The sequence below is a fragment of the Lissotriton helveticus genome, chromosome 9, assembly GCF_964261635.1.
Source record: "Lissotriton helveticus chromosome 9, aLisHel1.1, whole genome shotgun sequence".
NCBI lineage: Eukaryota > Metazoa > Chordata > Amphibia > Caudata > Salamandridae > Lissotriton > Lissotriton helveticus.
This window is the reverse complement of record NC_136070.1, coordinates 398,621,587-398,642,536: the sequence shown is the minus strand read 5'-3', so window position 1 is coordinate 398,642,536 and position 20,950 is coordinate 398,621,587. Positions and strand designations below refer to the sequence as shown.

At 41.8% G+C, this 20,950-nt stretch overlaps 1 protein-coding gene across 2 annotated transcripts in view; it reads right to left on the bottom strand.

Annotated features, from left to right (window-relative positions):
- The window catches only part of LOC144781359 (cholesterol 24-hydroxylase-like), a 345,923-nt gene that overhangs the window by 93,759 nt on the left and 231,214 nt on the right, over positions 1 to 20,950 (bottom strand). For both annotated transcript variants that reach the window (XM_078660148.1, XM_078660147.1), the window contains exon 9: positions 5,489 to 5,551. In XM_078660148.1, the coding sequence (XP_078516274.1) occupies positions 5,489 to 5,551 (63 nt within the window). The remainder of the gene's footprint in view (positions 1 to 5,488; positions 5,552 to 20,950) is intronic.

Genomic DNA, 20,950 nt, shown 5'->3' with positions numbered 1-20,950 from the left:
ATCTAATTGCCTACAGTGCAATGTAGGCAAGACAGAAGTCAAGCTTTTTGGGGAGGCTAAAATTCTAAGGACCCCCGAATGGTGGCTGCAAGATCTCGGCCCGGTCCCTGACCCTAAACAAGTCGTGAAGAACCTGGGGGTACGCTTGAATCAAGAGCTCTCCCTTAAGCAGCATGGCAACTTTATTATGGGCTCCTGCTTTCATGTCATTGGTCTTTTACGTAAAGTCTTTCCCCTGCTTCCTGACTCTACCAGAAAAACATTATTGCAGGCTTTGGTACTTAGTCGTCTTGATTATTGTAACGGGCTATTGTTATCGGCCAATGAGGGAGTTTTAGCTAAACTTCAAGTTGTGCAAAATACTGCAGCTAGGATGATTTTGAATGCCCCTCCCAGATCTCCATTTAAACCCCTTCTGGATAAACTACACTGGCTCTCTGTTCGCCAGAGAGTAAAGTTTAAGACCTGTTGCCTAATTCATAAAAGCTTAAATGGATTAGGACCTTCGTACTGGACAGACAAATTTATACCATACAACCCTGTCCTCTCCCTTAGGTCTAGCAATCAGCTTCTGTTGAGAGTGCCTTTTGCAAGGAAGGTCAGACAGGGAGGTAAAGCTTTGTCCGTAGTTGGCCCTACATTATGGAACTAGCTCCCACTGATGCTCAGGCAGTGTGTAGAACGTTTCAGCTTTAGAAAAATGCTGAAAACTTTTTTGTTTCAGAACTAATTCTTTCTCAATTGTTGTGCTTTTGGATCTGTTTCTGGTGTTTTGGGCGCAGAGATACTCCTTCTGGAGTTGATTCAAGCGCGATATAAACCCGCAAATAAATAAATAAATAAATAAAGGTATCAGCGGATGGTTTTAGAAGGGTGATGGGCAATGGAGTGACATCATAGACGACATAAACCTTGTGTCTCAACTTGCTCCCTGTGTTCCCGTGTCCACCACCAGGGGGCGTGAACTGTGGGACTCTCCAGTGTTCTAATAAGCCTCCAGACCCTCCCCTTCATGTACACACTGACTTCCAGCCATTTAGACACTATTTGGGAATTGACATCCATTCCCAATCCAAGCCGGGTTTTGTGGAAGCCATCCTACACATGCCACAACTCCATTACCTAGAATTCCCTGCTCACTGCTTTGTCTCCACCCCTGCAGGCCAAGGATGGGTGGGGGAATCCAGCTCACCTGTGGCTGTCTGTTGCTTGCCTGCTCACACCTGATGCATGTGATTACTGTGAACTCTTTTAAGCCCCAGCTCCCTTCAGACCAAGGTTGGTCACTGTAGCTGTATACCGGTGAGACTGAGCCTTGTTCCCAGTATTCCTGAGCTATAGCTATTCCTTGTACCTGAATTAGCACTGCCTGTAGCGCTACCTTGTTTCCTGAGTTCCTGAGCTATAGCTATAGCTATTCCTTGTACCTGAATTAGCACTGCCTGCAGTGCTACCTTGTTTCCTGAGTTCCTGAGCTATAGTTATTCTTTGTTCCTGTTCTTGGGCTTCAGCTATTTCTTGTTCCTGGTTTGCACTGCTTGCAGTGCTCTCTTGACGTCTCGTTTCCTGAGCTGTAGCTATTTCCTGTTTCCCTGAACTAGCATTGCCCGCAGTGCTACCTTGACTTCAGATGCTTTAGTAATTCCTTGTTCCTGAACTAGCACTGCCTACAGTGCTACCTTGATTCCTAAAGCTTTAGTAATTTCCCTGTTCCTGAACTAGCACTGCCTGCAGTGTTACTTTACTCCAAACATTTTAGTAATTCCCTGTTCCTGAACTGGCACTCCCTGCAGTGCTGCCTTGACTCATGAAGCTTTGGTAATTCCCTGTTCCTGAACCAGCACTGTCTGCAGTGCTGCCTTGACCCTGAGCCTTATATCCCTTTCCAGTCCCTGCCATTCTTCCAATTTCCTTGGTTCCAGTTCTAGTTTGCTGTCTTTCTATTCTGCTGTCTTACTTCTTACCTTGTATGTTTGTTACCTGTTTTCTGTCAAGTGTGCCCTGTGATTTCCTTTCTTTCCTGTTAAGCACTCCTCCTTGCTAGCTCCTTGTCTATTGTGCTTGCGTTTAGTTCTACCCCCTTGCTGTTACTGCCTTGCGTGTTCCTGTTTGATCACCAGGGTCCGTGGGCACAGCTGACTACCTAGGTGGTGTTTCTTGTTCACTGTGAGTATTGTCTTTGAGTTACATTTATAACATCACCATAGGTATGAGCTCCACAGACCCTACCTTTGCATGCATATCCTAGATGTGGGTATTTGCATTCAGTAACTGTAACAGCAATTGTGGGTAAGAAACTTACTGAGCTTCGGTCTTACCGTGTGGAGCTCCTGAGTGCTTTCCCCAACACCCCCCTTTATAGTTAATTTTGTTTCATATATATGTTGTGCACATTCATCCTGGGTGTAGTTATTCTGAATGCTAAATTTCCTTGTGAGTGCCCTTCCTTTCTGAGTCTTACCCATCTTGTTCACTTGTACAGGCTTCCCCTTTGGATCCCTTTTTCTCCTCTGACTCCCTGTATGATCCTGGGCAGCGCTGTACTCCTCTTGCTGTGTAAGTTTTCTACCCAGTTCCCAGTCCTTGCCCAAGTCCCTGACTGTGTTCCCCACATAGTCCCGAACAGTCCCTGACACCTTGTCAGAGTTGACTCAGATGTTTCACTGAACCTCTAAGTCTACATTGTTTACAACTAACTGTCTATAATTCTTTATGCTCTTGAGATAATAAATAGACAGGGTAGCATCACTATTTGCAACCCTCCAGTAGCAATAATCATGAACACATTGAGAAATGGGAACAGGCTAACCTCATATCCTACAGAGATTGACAACATGGTAATATTGTTTACAAATTCCTGTAATTAAACCACTATGTTGCTGGGATAACCACTGGCTAACTCCAAAGGTTGGCAAAACATGGGGACTCCCTATATGCATACACCTACTAGTTTATCTGTACAATCAACACTTGTGAAAAAGGAGCACCTCCCAAATCCCTACAGGACATATGCCTTCACTGAAAAAGTGTTACCAACCACAGGGGCGGCCCAAAACAACTGAACCAGAGGCAGTTCATGTATAATCCAAACAGTGGTTCAAGAAGCAGTTTACTAAAAAGGTGCAGTATTTACAAACAAATACACATTATAAACAAACAACCCAATATTAATTAATTAGAAAGAAAAGAGTAAGAAGAGAAGAGAAGAGAGACCCATATACAAAGTAATTGTAGAAAAATAGGCACATTTATTACAATTGATACATGCTAAAAACAAGACACTGGCGCTCAATACAATGTGCTGGTACAAAAAGACGAACGGCCACATGCGTCAATGTTCCTGTTTGCGAATTCTTAATTGCGAAAATGAAAGAATCGCAATTAAGAATTCGCAAACGGCTATGCATTAAGAAATCGCAATTTTGTTTGCGATTTCTTAATTTTCCTTAATTGCGATTCACAATTTGCAAATCGCAATTAAGGAATCCCTTTTCATTGATTCCTATGGGCCTAGAGGCCCATAGGAATGAATGTGAAGGCATTCTCATTTTGCGATTTGCAATTAAGGAATCGCAAAATGAGAATGCAATTTCAAGGGTGCAGGGGGGTTCAAAGGACCCCCCCTGCACCCTTGAAATGTACCTTTAAGTACATTTTACACACACACATGCCCCAAGGGGCATGACTGCATGACTGCATTTTCTGATCTGAAACATCACAGAATCATGCTAATAGGAACACGCCTTCGAGACCCAGCAGCCAGCAAGAAGACTCTCATCCAACACTCTCCTCTGGCCTTTGATCAGCTGAAAGGGTGATTAACCTATCACCCTACATGTTCAATTTTTATGTAGTGTTTTGATCCTAACAAAATGATTGTTATAGGATTGACATTCCTGGAACTGTAATGCTTGTACTGTTTTCTCTGCATCATTTTCTCTCAACGGACAACCCAACGCCCAACAGATCATAGTAGGGAGTGCATGTAAAATATATCTAATATAGCAGACATATCCCTAACCAAATACATTGACATCAGGCCACCTTGATTTGGCTGAATAGGAACACATGGATCCTACAAGTGAAAACGATACATATATATATACATATATATATATATATATATATATATATATATATATATATATATATATATATATATATTTCTATTCAACACAAACAGTGCAACTTCATTAAAAACCTCAGGGCATCATTGTGCATACACTATGGTATCAAAGTCATATAGTATGCCATGACTTACCACTCTAAGAACACATCCTTACCAAGTGATGTGATACCGTGCTCTAAACTAACAGAACACATTAGACATATATGCTGCTACTACCACTTGCACAACACTGCATAAAAAACATAGAGTTGGGTAAACTCAGCTGTTGCACCACCACATCTGTATACCCTTAAAAACCTACAGATCAACAAATCAGAATATGTTAAATTCAATATAATGTGTCCTCATACACACAAAATTGTTTCCTATCCTAAATGAGAAATGGACAAGTAGGCATCCAGCACATTGAAATAAACAGTACAGTCTTTAGTTACAGAAATCCATACACAAAATACACAACATTGATTCATTACATAATCTAGCAGGCCACTATCTAATATAGGGCATTACTAAAGAAACATACGCTGCTCTGTGCTACTTTAGCCAGTACCCATCAAATAGGATTCATTATTAAACAACAATGGATAGCCAAACCAATATCTGCTGGCCACGTTGAATTGCAAAGGAGAAAACTAGAACCATAACTGTTGCCAGACAAGAAAGTGATATTGGGGCATGCAAATGGAAGACATGCACTATACAAAAGCTTATACGGTAGTGGTATTCAAACTTTTTAATGCCGCCACCTACCACAGTGGTGAAAAAAAAATCACCAGGGCCCACTCAATTTTTCACAATTATTCTATTAAAGTGGCAATGTTTAAATATTATAGACGTATTTAAACATTGCAGTTAAGTTTTGTTACCGTTTTACAAATGCAATAAATTCATGATTGACAAACATACCATTCTAGTCAGGCAGGCCTTTCTAACGTGTAAAAGTATCAACAGTGTGATTATTAGAAATAGGGGTGAGGGTTTTAAAGAATATTTGGAGTCCTTTCCTTTTGACACATTCTCCCAGTCAGAATATAAATTACAAAACGTGTTAGTGGTGGCCCATGACAGAGTGGCCTACTGCCGTTCATTTTTTTCTGCTGAAAACAAAGGACTTTTATCAGCATAATGATTCTTTTGGCCAGAGCCTGTTTCCACCCCCCCAGAATCACTTGAGCCTCCCACATTGAAGACCCCTATATGACATAACATAAGTTGCTTTCCATTTACATGGCAAAAGGACAAATATCAATGAACAATAATCTAATAATCTTAAACTCACTGACTGTTGTGATTACAAAACCAGCAGAAATCCGATAACACAGTGCATTATATTATATTATATTAAATTAAGTCACTAACCAGCAAGGAAGAAAGTAACAAAGTTGTCCAGCATAGTTTCCTCGTCACAATATTCTTCCAAAGCTGTAGGAACAGGAAATATTTGGGTAATGATCAAACACAGCTGTAGTTCAAAAACAGTACAGATCAGATTTAGTAAAACCAACCAGTTATTAAAATTAACCAACATGATTAAGGTAGATTACACTTTGTTTGTTCTAGATTCGAAGGAATTGGCTGGTCTGATGTTTTATGTGAAGATTTATTTCTGGTCCGTAAACTGACCAAAAGTCAAGAGCCTGATTCACAAAGGTAAACTTGCACTTTTATGTAGCTTTACTATCTTTTTTGTATTCAAAAACTACAAGTTTGTCCTATCTCCTCCCCAATTTTACAGTCATAAATGTACTATTAGTAAAATGTAACTTGTACTTTGTGCACGTCTTGAACTGTTGCCTTGTCAGGTTTTCAGGTTTTAATGTCTTTATTTCGATAATAAAATCATAAAAGACAGAAAATACATTTTTATGAAAAACAAAAAACCACCACAACATGCAAACAATTATGAAAAACCAAATTTTAAAAATTTTAGCAAATTTATACTAAGGCTAAAACCACAATAAAAAGGTTATTAAACATTAGTAGATTCCACAAGACATTAAATGAACCTGATACCAAAAATATAGTGACACGCAAAAATCATTACAGAATGTAATTACGAAGAAGTTGGGTTCTTTCTGAATCTAATTGCCCAGGCCCAGCCTAAAAATTTGGCCAAACATATCACGATGAATTCAGAGGTGTTTGTTTTTAGGGCCCATATTGCATCCGAAGATTTTCTACAGGGTAATCGTTTGAAGAGGGGTTTTAGCCACTTGGAGCGGGGTTCTGTGTATTGAGGACAAGCAAACAAAAAATGGCCCACGGTTTCTTTATGGTTAGGGCAACAACTACAGAAGCTTGAAGGAGTTTTACCCCAGGATGAGGTAAAGGAATTCAGGGGTAATGAGCCCACCCGAAATTGATGATAAAGCTTTTTATCCAATGGCCTGGTGATGGAATCCCAATAGGTCTCACGGGCTGGATCCAGCTTAAAGCTTAGGAAACGCCCTGTTAGACCCTCAGAACTAGAGGCCTGTACCAGGGAGAGGCGGGTTGAGGCCCAAAATAAATCCTTGAATTCCTTTTTCGAGGGAAAATTATTAATATCTGGGGACACCCACAGATGGTTTAAGCCCATGTCACACAGGCTCTTTTTCACCGAGCGGAGCCATGGGATCCGCTCAGAGCCCCACATAGCCTTTACTTCTGCTAACTCTTTTGCAAACAGTACCAGATCCTCAGTGGTCCATAAGCGCCTCCAAGTAGACACTACTCTATATCTTGCCATATCCATGATTGGGGGACAACCCATATCATGACAGAGAGGGATCGATGGAGTTGATTGTGGTAACCCTACTAGGTTACGAAGAAATCTACACTGGGTTCTGTATAGACTCGAAAGATCCATAAACCCCCAAAGCTCTGCCCCATAAAGTGTGGCTGCATTAATTTTGGTATCATATATTCTCAAAGCGGGGATAACCCGTTTTGTGATGGATTTCTTCTGCTCACGCAGAAGGCATCCAGTCAGTTGGGCGAATTTCAATTGCTGTGTCGCTATTTGATCTTTCCAAGACAGACGACGGTCCAGGGTGACCCCCAAGTACGTCATGGTTTCAACTTGTTCCAAGTTGACCCCATTTAATTGTACGCTACTGCGTATTAGATTTTTCCTGGATAAAACCATAAACTTGGTTTTACCCACGTTTATCTGGAGGTCATTTTTTTTACAAAACTCCTCAAAATGGTTTAAGGCCCGCTGTAGGCCTCCCCGGGTTTTAGATAGGAGTAGGGTGTCGTCAGCAAAGATCAACATAGGAAATTTAGTCCCCGCTAAGGATGGAGCATCGGTATTTATGGACATAAAGAATTTAACTATTTGGTCAATAAAGAGTAAGAAGAGGGTGGGAGCGAGGACGCACCCCTGGCGGACTCCTCGAGTTACTGGGAACGAGTCCGTGAATTGACCTTGAGCTCCCCACCTTACCCTGGCGTAGTTCTCATCATGTAATCTGATAATCAACTCAACTAATTCCCCCGGCATACCCAGATCCCTTAGAACCTGCCATAACTTTCCCCTCGGTACTAGATCGAATGCTGACTTCAAATCTATGAAGGCAGCAAAAATGGTGCCACCGCCTAGCGTAACAACCTTCCAAAAAATCATACAGAAGCGTAGCACCTGATCGATGGTACTTATACCGGATCTAAACCCCGCCTGCATTGGGGACAGTATATTTTCAAGATCCATCCACCCCTGTACTCTCGCCAGGATCATACGGGCGAAAACTTTTTGAAAACAATCAATTAAACTGATCGGGCGATAGTTACCCGGGTTTGATCTATCTCCCTTTTTGTATATAGGCAGAATCTCGGCCCCCTTCCATGTTTTGGGGATACAAGCTCCTCTCGCTATAGCGTTGGCTATATTTGTTAAGTAAGGTACCCAAAGGGCAGTATTAGCCTTAAACAGATCGGCTGGGATTTGATCCAACCCAGGGGCTTTCCCCCGCTTTGTCAAGCCTAGTGCTATCTCCGTTTCAGTTTCGGTGAAGGTCATCGTCACATCACAGGGGGGCATTACGTATAACAGGTTCAGTGTGATTGGAGGATCGGCAACCTCTGTGCAGAATTGGGATGAATAATAATTTATCCAGGCTTCAGGGGATACGTTATTGGATGGGGTACGAAAGTTACCATCCTTACCGCATTTGACAATGTCCCAGAATTTAGTCTGATTATTAGACTTACTGGCATCCAAAAGGTCCGTCCAATAGTCATCTTCCCATGCCCTCTTAGCTTCCCATTGTACTCTTTTGTACCTTTGCCTGGCCACCTTTACTTCGCTCATGTTTCTGGATTTCACTTTCTCAATCAAGGAACTATGGGCCTCCCTACACTCTCTGTTATACCATTTTGCTCTAGGGACTTGCAAAAGCCCAGTACTTTTCTTACAGGGTTTCGAGAGAAGTTGTTTAAGCTCGATGAAACATTTATCATGAATACCCATAATCTTATCTAAATCAATCTGGTCCCTCGCAACAACATCAGACCTCATATTATTTAGTGCAAGCTTCACCACATTTTCTATATTAGCCTGTATAGTTGCATCATTTGATATGGTGGACCATTTAAGTCTCCTCCGGTCATTTGATAGAGTCAGAACCCCTTGCCCCATCGGATCTGGTTCCGCCAACCTTATTAGATCATATATTTTAAGTTTCATGGACAAGGGATTGTGATCGCTTTCCGGGCGCGTAACAATTTCCATATCAACAATTAGGCTCCAAAATTCCATTTTTAAAAAAATATAGTCAATGCGGCTTTTTCTCACCCCATTGTCAAATGTGAAGTTAGCACCAATGTCTGATTTAGTACGGCCATTTACGGCCCTTAACCCCCAAGTAAGACAAAAGGCAGTCCAGCTCAGGGCGGCCTCCGTTGCTTTAACAAGAGTTCCATTCGTTAACTCCGGGATTTTCCATGTTGCGTCCTCTGCAAATCCCCAATTGTCCTCAGGCAGATAGAGTGGCTCGATAGTGCAATTTATATCACCAGCTATCATAATGAAAGTACCTTTATTCCAACCAGTTAAAAGGTGGTCTAGGACACCTATCAACTGGGGACATCGCCCACCAGGAAGGCCACGAGAATAAATATTAATAATAAACATATCCTGGCCCCCTGCCTTGCGCAACCTAATTGCCAAGATGTCAGGATTATCCACATACAATTCAGAAACTGAATAACCCCAGGCCTGTTTTACCCACGTTGTCAGTCCCCCTGAAGCACGCCCTTTATTGCTCTTTATTGCGGGCTTAAAAAAATTTATAAACCCGACTCTGTGTGTGGGTACTGTAGCCCAAGTTTCTTGGAGTAGCACAACCTCGTGTTTGTCAATGAACTCTAACCAATCTTCGGAGTCCAAGCGGGACTTTACTCCGGCTACATTCCAGGACACAAAGTTAGATATCAGAGAATCAGTTTCTACAGGGTTGTTGCTGACATTGGCAGGGGAATAGGTATTAGGTGAACTAACACTTGTTGGCCCAATACTGACTCTCTTTTCTACTATCTTAGCAGTCTGCGTCTTTGCCCCAGCTGACGCGGCCGGTATTCTAACTTTCTTATTAGACATAGGCTGGTGATCCATATTTAGTTCCAAAACAGGGTTAGGTGGGTATTGCACTGCTTCCCCATTCTCTATAGACAGGTTAGGTGACAAGCTGGATGCATACAGTCAATCAGTCCACTCTAAATCAGACAATGCCTCAAAGTGGTTAAAGAGCGGGGGGTACTGTTGGGGATAAGGTGTTATTGGCTCTCGAAACCTCCCCCCCCTCGTTTTCCACTGATTGGAGCCCATTTGGTAGTTAATATGGGTGTGGGGATAGAAGTAGCCGAGGGACAGGGTCTGAACATCACCCAGACGGGCAAATCTAGCTTTCCTTTGAATTCTGTCCACCACCCAAGGGTCTTTAAAAGAAATCAAAATACAATCCCCTTCTAGATCTTTTAAGCCTTTACCCACCCAATCAACTCTCCTTACATACAGGATTTCGGTTGGTGATGAGGGGGGGGAGGGGACGGTGTTTATTTAACCAAAATATGACCTTGTTCCGCAAGTCCCCTTGTGACTCCTTGGTACCATCTTTTAAGGGGGCCACCCCAGTCAAAACAATGGTGTATTGGGACGCTTCTGGTGGTAAGTTAACTCTAGGTGTTGGTCGTGTTTTTCGATTATCCGACCTCTGAAACCTAGACGGTTGTGAGTTATTTTGGTCTTTACCCATTATTGGTAATTGCACAGAAGTAATATTTGTATGGTTTAGAGGGCCGTTCGACACGGGATGTTTCGCTGCGGCATTATTACCAGTTAATGGGCGTTTATCCCTCTGATTATCCTTTGTGGGCGCTCTACTGGCAGTGGTCAGAGTGGCAGCGGGTTTAGCCCCTAATAGGGAATTTTTATTGTTAACAGCTGAAGTCCCCGCGAGGATCGCTGTAGATTTCCCCGCTTGTTGATTTGTGCCCCAAGTTGAATTACGATCCCCCATCCCAGTAGCGGGTTTAGTTAATTTTTGTAAAAGACCCATGTTGGTATTGACAGCTGATTCCAAAACGTCTATTTTGGCAGTCATCAACCTTGTTCTCTCTAAGACCGGGAGCAATATAGTTTTTAACATAGCTTCCATCTTAGCCAACAGAATATCGTCACTGCTAAGACAGGTTGGGCACGGATTTGATGAACCAGAGTGGGCCAACGATGGACAGTACACCGTTGGGGGACTAAAGTGGGACTGGGAGGGAGATAAACTCACCCTATGGGTAGGATCAATTTTGGGTTGTTTTTGGATCTTTTCACCCTGTGGGCTGGAAACGTATTTTCTTTTCCGGGATGTTGGGTTTATGTTATCTTGTAGCAGGTTGGGCACACTGGGGGGGGGGGTGGGGGGAGTGGGAACAAAAGACTGTGATGCATCAGACGGGCTACACTCATCATCCTCAATATACTGACTATCGTCCTCATAGCTTGACTGATTGGTATGAGGGTTCAGTTCTCTGTTATCATGGGGTGGGGAAGAGATAGCTCCATTGCCATCTATATGGACTATCGCCTCTGTCTCTGTAGTAGAAATACAATTAAAAGCTGCGTTTGTTACGGGGCTTTTAACATGGGCTAGAGCGCCAATTGAAGAACGCTTCCCGGTAACTAAATCCAGGGACAGTCTGTGCTCTACCATTTCTATTTCCTTTTCTAGGATTCCTGTCGCTCTAGAGATAAAAGCATCAAGGGGACCGGAAACAACACCCTTAGAGGTTTGAATGTGTACTAGACGTTGTTTCCCAGATCTTAACGCCATGTGTGCTGGCTGCGTGGGATAAAATATAAAATAGAATATAATATAAATATTAATACATCCACTATGCCACCTAAAAATACCAATACAGCCCCTCTCTATTAAATACAATAGGGCTAGATACCACACAGACAAAAATGGTATAATACTAAAAGTGGTTTTAACCAGGGTTCTGGGCCCAACCCAACCTTGTCCGACCACGGACGGCCACAGACGGTCCCGCCCTTGTCCCGGGCTTCTCCCGGTCGCTCCCGCTCGCTCCCGCGGAGCGGGGATACTGCACTCCTTATGGCTCTACAGCTATATGTTCATTTGCTGATAGGCGGGGGGGCGTGGCCAGCGGGGAGAGCAGCCCAGGTGTTGCTGGTTGGGCGCGCAGGGGCTCCTGGACACTGGAGTCCCTGCCTGTGCTCGCAGCCCCGCTGGTTCACTCGCCTGTCCTCGCGCTCCTCCTGGAAACCTCACTGCAGCCTCCTAAGGCAAACGACGCGCTGCGGGACCCGCGAAGCGGGTCCGGCGAGTCGTGGAAAAGGTGAAGGCGATGGCAAAGGTCAGTCCTCCGTACTCCTCTAGCGACCAGATTCAGGCAGCAAAATCCTTTCAGAAGGGTCCCACAGGCTCAATGCTAAAGCCCGCTTTTGACTCCGTCAGCGGGGGGCGTGGCCAGCGGGGAGAGCAGCCCAGGTGTTGCTGGTTGGGCGCGCAGGGGCTCCTGGACACTGGAGTCCCTGCCTGTGCTCGCAGCCCCGCTGGTTCACTCGCCTGTCCTCGCGCTCCTCCTGGAAACCTCACTGCAGCCTCCTAAGGCAAACGACGCGCTGCGGGACCCGCGAAGCGGGTCCGGCGAGTCGTGGAAAAGGTGAAGGCGATGGCAAAGGTCAGTCCTCCGTACTCCTCTAGCGACCAGATTCAGGCAGCAAAATCCTTTCAGAAGGGTCCCACAGGCTCAATGCTAAAGCCCGCTTTTGACTCCGTCGGCGGGGGGCGTGGCCAGAGGGGAGAGCAGCCCAGGTGTTGCTGGTTGGGCGCGCAGGGGCTCCTGGACACTGGAGTCCCTGCCTGTGCTCGCAGCCCCGCTGGTTCACTCGCCTGTCCTCGCGCTCCTCCTGGAAACCTCACTGCAGCCTCCTAAGGCAAACGACGCGCTGCGGGACCCGCGAAGCGGGTCCGGCGAGTCGTGGAAAAGGTGAAGGCGATGGCAAAGGTCAGTCCTCCGTACTCCTCTAGCGACCAGATTCAGGCAGCAAAATCCTTTCAGAAGGGTCCCCTTCATAGGTCTATTTGAATTTTATCCATGACAGAGGTTTTACCTTTTACAATGAGCTACAATATCCCTATAATGCCCCCATTCTCAGCATGGCAAGGCAATTACGGCTGCCTTTGAATGAAGCACATGTACATATGTTTCTATGGTAGGGATCTATCTAAAAGTGTAGATGATTACACAAACATTACTAAAAAGTGGGTGCTTAGATACTTTTGAAGGGTGGCTGCGGAAAATGCCGCTTTTTGCAAGGTCACCTCCATCTTTTGATCAATATTATTGCTGGTTTGCAGACTCTTTACATTGGGCACTATTGTCCACTGCCAAGTGTATGTGCCCTGACCCCTAAAATATGATGAAATTTGATAATACTTGATTGGCACATTTAACTCTCCAATGAGGCCATAACACATGGGGCAGAAACTAGATATGTCATGAAAAGTTAAATGTCACCTGTGGACTGCAGCACTTATTGGCTTTAGGCCTAACATTGTAGTCTTAGTGCTGCTGTTTAAACCTGCAGCAAAACCTGTGAAAATAACAGTGTTTACAGGGGAAAAGGCTTCCTTTTAAAAATTAAGTCATCCCATGTTTGCTTTGTAGTCCATAAGTATGGTGTTTGGTAGTTAAAAATGGGACAAGTAGAAACGTAATGTTACCATATCTCTGTAGTGACAAGCCCACCCCCCCCCCATTTTTTTGTTTACTGTTATAGGCTCTGGCTGTCCTAGGAGAAGACTAGACTGCAGATTGAAACATTAGTTATGCTTATTTGGGATTGGAACCATCTAGGATAATAGTTCAACCACTGTTTTAATATTCAATAAGAGCCCAATTCAATGGTGAAGTAGTAGTGTTAATAAATATTTAGAAAAAGTAGCTTTTAGAAGGGTACCTTTTACCTGCCTGGACCTTTTGAAAGCTTATTTGTGGTGTGGCTTCAGCGCCACCTAAGATGGCCGCCTGACGGGGTGGCTTCGGTGTATCACAGACTTGTTTTGGTTCTTTTGGATTTCCAGAGATTTTGGGCTGCGATGAGGGAGGAACAGGAGGAGCTGCTGCCATGCTGTTTTGGGTGATGGAGTGCCGGGTCTGGTCACTTCACGGACTCCTCACAAGTAGTGGCCACAATTTTCTTTTCTCCTCTCGATGATGAGAGGGAATTGAGTACACTGAAGGGAACCTTGGGCAGTGCGTAAGGTATGAATTACTATGGAATTGGAGAGGAACTGCATTTAGGAGAAGCTGCAGTGTCAACAGAGACTGTTGAGGATTTTATTTTCTAGGTGGCATCTACACTGGTGTTTCGAGTGTTGTTGCAGTGTTCTATGACTTGGTCTCTGTGGGACTACTCTATTATGGCAAATTCGGTCGCTTGACAGGTCCTTTTTTTATCTGGGGGTAACTGTAGTGGCCTTCTATTGGAATTGCTGCATAATAAAAATTAGTGTGCTATTGGTGGAAAATACGCCTCCGGCTTCACTTTGAGTTGCTTGGCATGTTTTTCTTTTTTCTATGGTAAGGTTAAGGAAGCCGCATTTTGTTTTTGCTCCCAAAACATATTCTTCTTCCACGCTGAGTTTTGGCTCAGATGTTTCCGCTGTGAAGGAAGTGTCACTGATTCTTTGATAACTATTGGTGAAATGGCTACTTCTTCTGTGCTGATTCTCTACAATCCTCCACACATCAATATCAATCCCCTTCTTCCATCTCCAAGAGGTTGAAACAGGATCCTCCTTCACCTGAAAAATCTGTGTCTCCTATTTCTTTAGAATTTCAGCTGGAAGAGATTCATGCTCTACATCCTTTCGTGGAGGAGACTGATGACAGGATGCAACGTTTAGATGACAAATGGTCGGTATAGAGGGGCGTGTGCCTATGGTGCAACAGTAGATTTGTGGGCTTAAACAGCACACAGAAGTTCTGGGAAACAGAAACAGGCAAAATAATCTATTTGTGGCCTTCCAGAAGCATTGGAAGGAAATTATTCTGTTTCCTTTTTTACCTCCTTTCTTCTGAAACTGATAGACATGCCTTCATCTACTACCCTGAGAATTCAGAGGACGCACAGGCTGGGTCCTCGTTCTGCATTTTCAACGTCTCCGGCCAAACCAATGGGAGTCATTATTCTTTTTATAAAGTTTACTGCCCGTTCTCTCAGCAGCTAAAGCTATACGTCAAGTCACTTAGTTGGGACACAGAGATTTCCACTCTCGGGATATTTCTAATGCCACTGCTGCCAGAAGGAAGGAATTGCTTAACCTGCGTGCTCCTCTTCATTCTCTTGGAGCCAGATATGGTCTTTTTCATCCCTGTATTTTTAAGATGACATTGCAGAATACCACTACATCATTAGAAGATCCAGCTGAACATAAAAAGTTTATACAATCGCATACCTTGGTCACTATGGATAAAGCTTGTCCATCTAATGGTTGATGCTCCTTGAAGTATTAAATATGTTTAATGCGTACCTTTTGGAGCTGCCATAATGTGTTGTACTATTTGTTCTAAATTGTTCTCCTCGTCTTTCTCTGCAGATTCATCGTAAATGCTGTCATTGTGTCTCCCTCCCTCCTAAATATATATGGTATGAGTGTGTCGTGGTTTCTTCCCCCTCTGATGTGTCATTGTTTCCTGTGTTGTCACCACCCCATTCTTTTCTTATTCTTATTTATTCAGGTATGTTCTTATAGTTGTCCTTTTTGGATATGGACTGTCTCTTCTTCCTGTTTCTCATTCTTTCTCGTTGCTATCCCCTTCTGCCTTTCCTGGTTCACCTTCTTTTTCTTCTCTTCCTTTTTTACTATTGTTTCCTCCTTTTGGTTTCCCTCTTTGTTCCATTTATATATGTCAATATTTATTGTGTTAGTCTTTAGCTGGTTTAAAGTTCTCAAAGTGCCTACCCTTTATTCACTTTATATAATTCCGAGTGATAAAATGGAATATTAAGGGGTTGATCAATCCTGATCTTGTTATTCCTCAAGAAACCATCTTACCCAAGTGGAAGCACTGAAATTTAAACGAAACTGGGTTGGACAGGTATTTGTTTCTCCTTCACTGAATAAGAAGAATGGGGTTGTGATACTGTGTAATAAATCTCTTAATCTTACCGTGGTTTCACAAGAACCAGATGATGCAGGTAGATGGATTATTGTTAATATTCTTGTAGAAAATATACCTCTAACTATAATGAATGTATATGGTCCCACACAACCCGATCATACTTTTTGGCCTTCCATTTCAAGAAAATGTGCACAATATTAAAATGGGTACTTTATTCTAGGTGGAGATTGTAATTGAATCTTAGATCCTTGTTTGGATAGACAGTCGACAGTTCAATTTTTCTTGCATAAAATGTCTAAACAATTTCACTCTGCCATTTACAAAAGTGCTTTGGTAGATTCATGGAGATTATCTAACCCTACTGTTGGAGATTATATATTTTATTCTGTCTCTCATGGTACACTTTCACGACTACACCATATTTTTCTCTCCAAGTCTCTTTCATATTACCCTATACATTCCCATATTACTCCAATTGTACTTTCTGATCATACCATGGTTGTCACTGATTTTGACTTGGTTCCCCCTAGATCTCTATCTCATAGATGGAAATTCAATATTATATTGACTTCATGATACTCAATTTTCTAGTTACTTTATGTGTTTTGCTTTCAAATTTTTCTCATTTAATAAGTCAGAGATTTCTCCTTCTTTATTGTGGGACACGTGTAAAGCATCTGCACAAGATTTTATTTTAAGCTATGTCTCTAAGAAAAAGAAGGATAGACCGCTAGAACATAATGAAATGCTTTCCTCAATTAAAACCTTGGAACAACAATATTTTCTTTCTAAATCGTCCTATGATTTGACAGAGCTGTTACAGGCTAAATTGAAGTTCAATATTTTTTCTACTGAAGAAGCTAATCATATTCTTCTGAGGGAAAATGCTTGGTATTATGGTGGGGAAAATAAGGCTGGTAAACTGCTAGCAAATTATTCAAAGGTAAGGAAAGAGAGATGCGTCATTGACTCTATATTTTCTTCACAAAGGTCAATCTATTACTAAACATCAATCTATTTTGAAAGAGTTGCTAAATTCTAGAAGTTCTTATACACCCTAGAGGAAGTAACCCAATCTTTCAGAATTGCAGAGTATCCAAGTCAGACTTCCCATATTACTCCCCCTGACCTGGATTTTGATTCTTTAGAGGTTAATCTTACTTCTGATGAACAGTCTGGAGCATTAAGTTCTTTAAAGTTAGATAAAACGCCAGGCCCGATGGTTTTACTGTAGAATTTTACCTTCATTTTTCTCATTTTCTTCTTCTTTATTTATATAGGTCATTTAACTCTTTTATTAATTCCTCCATCACTTAAAGGCCCCTTCTAGGAAGCAATATTTTGTCTTATAAGTAAACATGGTAAAGATCCCCAAGATTGTAGAAATTATAGACCAAATTCTGTATTAAATGTGGACCATAAAATATTTGCTAAACTGTTAGCTCGTTGTCTGGAGTCCTTTCTTCCTCATCTTATTGGGAAAGAACAATCTGGTTTTATTAAAGGGAGACTTATATCAGATAATGCTCGAATGTTTCCTAATTGTTCTCAGTAAAGCCTCTGCATTTAAAACTTCTCTTGCAGCCATAACAATTGCTGCTGAAAAAGCATTTGATTGAATAAGTTATGAGTTTATGCTTCAATTGTTGCAGTAGCATGGTTTTGGCCCTAAATTCATTGCCCTTATTTCTCTTTTACATTGTGCTCTGCGTGCATAAGTCCTGGTTATTGGTAGGGTTTCCTCCTATATCTCATTTCATATAGGAGTCCATCCGGGGTGTCCACTTTCTACTCTTCTATTTGTCTTAGTGCTGGAACTCTTTCTTTCTTGAATTTGTAATAATTATTCTAACTCTGGATTTCCTTACTGAGATCGGCATTTAACATTTGCTGTTTTTGCAGATGTTATTCTTTTCTTTATTTCTTTTCCTGATAGTTCCTTGGTCCCGCTTTTACAGGAAATGTCTTCATTTTCGCAGGTATCAGGATATGAAATAAACAAAGAAAAAACAGAAATTCTTCCACTTAATAAATATACTTTTAGTCACTCTTATCGCCTCACACGGTATAAATAGTCTACTTCTGCCAAGATTAAGTATTTAGGGCTTTGGTTCACTAGTTCTATTCCAGAGACAATCAAAATTAACGTTAAAGAAATAAATACTAAAATAGAGAATATTATATCTTCTTGTAATAATTTATTTTTATCTTGGTGGGTGCATTTAGACTATTAAAATGATGATCCCTTTTCTTTTGTAATATCTTCTTTCTATGTTACCAGTTCATATTCCGAAGTATTTCTTTAAAAAAATGAATGCTCTTCTTATTAGATTTTTATGGCATAACAAAAAACCAAGAGTAGCTTTAGTTACTTTACAAAGATCCAAATTGGAGGGTGGGGTGAATTTTCCAAATTTATACGATTATCATAAAGCTTTTGCCTTCCGTCAAACAGCACCTTGGACTTCTGAGCTGACTTCATCTTTTTCTCTGTTGTGGCTTGAGCTTGAAAAAGCCTTTAAATGTCCTTTTACATTTAATGAGATATTATCTTTTTCTTCTACAAAGTCACTTCTTCAGTCTTCTATCTTGGAAAAAACTGTTTCATTGATCAAATCCATGTATCTTCCAATCACTTTGACTTCCTCTATATTTCTGCCATTGCCGTTATGGTATAATTCTCTGATTAAGCTGAACAACAGACCTCAATTTTGGTGTACTTGGAAAGACAGAAGTATTATGTGAATATCACAACTTTTCCATAATAATGCTCACAGCTCTTTCCATCAATTTTGTCTTGCTTATCACTTTCCCAAATCTTTTTATCCTCATTTTTTATCACTAATGAATGTGGATTTTGGCGTCTATTTTTTAATTCAGCAGTCCACTTATTCAGTTTACGTTTCTTCCGGATTTACTCATTTTATTTAAAATGGTCCTAAAGCTTAACTTATTTATAAAACTCTCTCTCTTCCGAACCCCTCTACAGCCAAGTCCAGGTTAGAAATTCTATGGGAACAGGATCTTGATGTTATTTGGGAGATTACTTTTTGGAATAAGAAATGGGCATGAATTTATACAATTCCTAGGTCAGCAAGCATTACTCCCTATTCTTTATTTATCACAGACTATATTTTACCTCTCTACATTGCTCAAGATTTTCCTCAGACAACTCTGATAGCTGTTGCACTCGTGGTTTTCCTAAAGCAGATCTTATTCCATATGTTATTTAATTGTCCCACTGCACTTTCTTTTTGGTGTAGAGTCTGGTGCCAGATTAGAAAGATTTTTGTTTTTAAATATTCCTTTAATATTCAGTATATTTTTCTAGGCTCTTACCTAGTTATCTTGTATAATTGTTTCCTTAGCATAAGTTATTAGACATTTTATTAGCAATACGTTTTCAGCAAATTACTTTTAATTGGAAATCACCATCTAAGTTATCTTATAAGATGTGGTGGGATTCGGTTTTCTCACATCATAAATTAGATATTGTGTCTTCTGCTCAATGTTTATCGTCTCGCAATGTTGACTTGTTATGGTTACCCCTCACTACATTTCTTAATCAAGTTGAAAATGATATGTGCACTACCAAGTCTCTATTATCTGAGAATTTGTATCTGCCATGAATATTTCTCCCTGCTTTTATATTTGTTTCACTTATTTATTCTAAGATACAGATGAGAAAGTTGTTTTTTAGAATGTTAAATTTAGGATACTGATTAGTTCATTTTAATCCTTTTGTTTTTCTCCCCTCCTTTCATTTCCCTCCCTTACAAAATTATAAATACCTTATTAATTCTCTCATGTACTTAATGCCATATGTAAGCTGCTAACTATTTATCAGCGTTCTTTATGTTGTAATATGGTATTTATTGATATTAAACAAAGGCATTTAAACACAAAAGCTTTTTTGAATTAGCTTGCCAGCAGCTGCCCAGCTAGTGCTTGACCTAGTTGAGGCATGGAAACTGCTCCCAGAGCATAGGCAATGTTCTGTGTTTTCTGACCCTCACAAGGAAACAAGTTAGGGTGGACCCAGTAGCTTCTTTAACCTGCCTACCTACCTTTAACCAATAAATGTTACATGAAATCTAGAGAAGGCAAACCTTTGTTCTCCAAGCCAGACTGGCTCCAAACCAAGTGAGGAGCATTACCCCCAGAACTAGTTTTGAGTGACCCCAGAGGAGGGGCTTGCTTATTTCTCTGGCCACAACTCTGGGTGGGGACACAGCCTCTGCACAAGTGAGAAAGAATTCCCCATTTCGGATTTTAGCTGTACGGTGCACCATGGGATTGTTTGCAGTAAGGCAAGTGGGAACTGTTGAAAAAGTGGATAGGGTTGCCGTGAGCCCTTAATGTGGCACCCTCTTTAGAGCACTTTCTGCACATGTGGAAGAACAGAAGAAGGACTGTGGCAAATATTTTAGACCCTGGAGGAGACTTGAAAGGCTGGGCCTGCTACCATTTGTCTTCAGGGCAGAGGCATGGACTCTAAGGGTCTGTTGCCTGACCTCGTTTCTGGCTACAGGGACATAACAAGCTGCAAGACGCTTTGTCTCTTTAGTGCTTACCTAATGCATTGCAATGGGGCCTGGACTGGACCTAGCTGGTGGCCTCTCCTGAGTCTTGACCTCTAAGTGCTGTGCCTGAGGTCCTGGGACCCTTGGCTGTGTTTAACAGAACTTCTATTACAATCTCTTAAAAGTTGGCACTAAGAAAAACATTTTTGGACGACCTGAACCAGCCACACAAGCCCTGGCATAACTTTGCTGGGCTGAAGAAATCGGTTCCTCCTAATTGGGGCTTCGCCACAGCAGCAAATCAATTTCAGCAGGCTCTTGGTGAGAAGTTATCCGGCCTTGTGGAAGCCTTCATTGGAAAAAGCCTGCAGCTTTGCCCTGTTGGTGGATTCTGAGCTCTGAAAAAGGGAATGTGTCTATATAGAGAAATATTGACCATATGAAGCTGTAAAAAGTATCGGGCCAGTGAGCAGACCGTCCCTGGGCATGAAATGCAAACTTTTCCAGCTCTAATCTTTTCTAGCCAAAACCAAGGCTTCAGCAGGACCCAGGCCAACAGCTATCAAGCTTTGTGGGGACGTCCTCGGATACCCTTTGCACCCTTGCCCCGCTGAAGGATTTTAACTTACTTTTCAGAGATTAAGGGCCTGATTTAGACTTTGGAGTATGG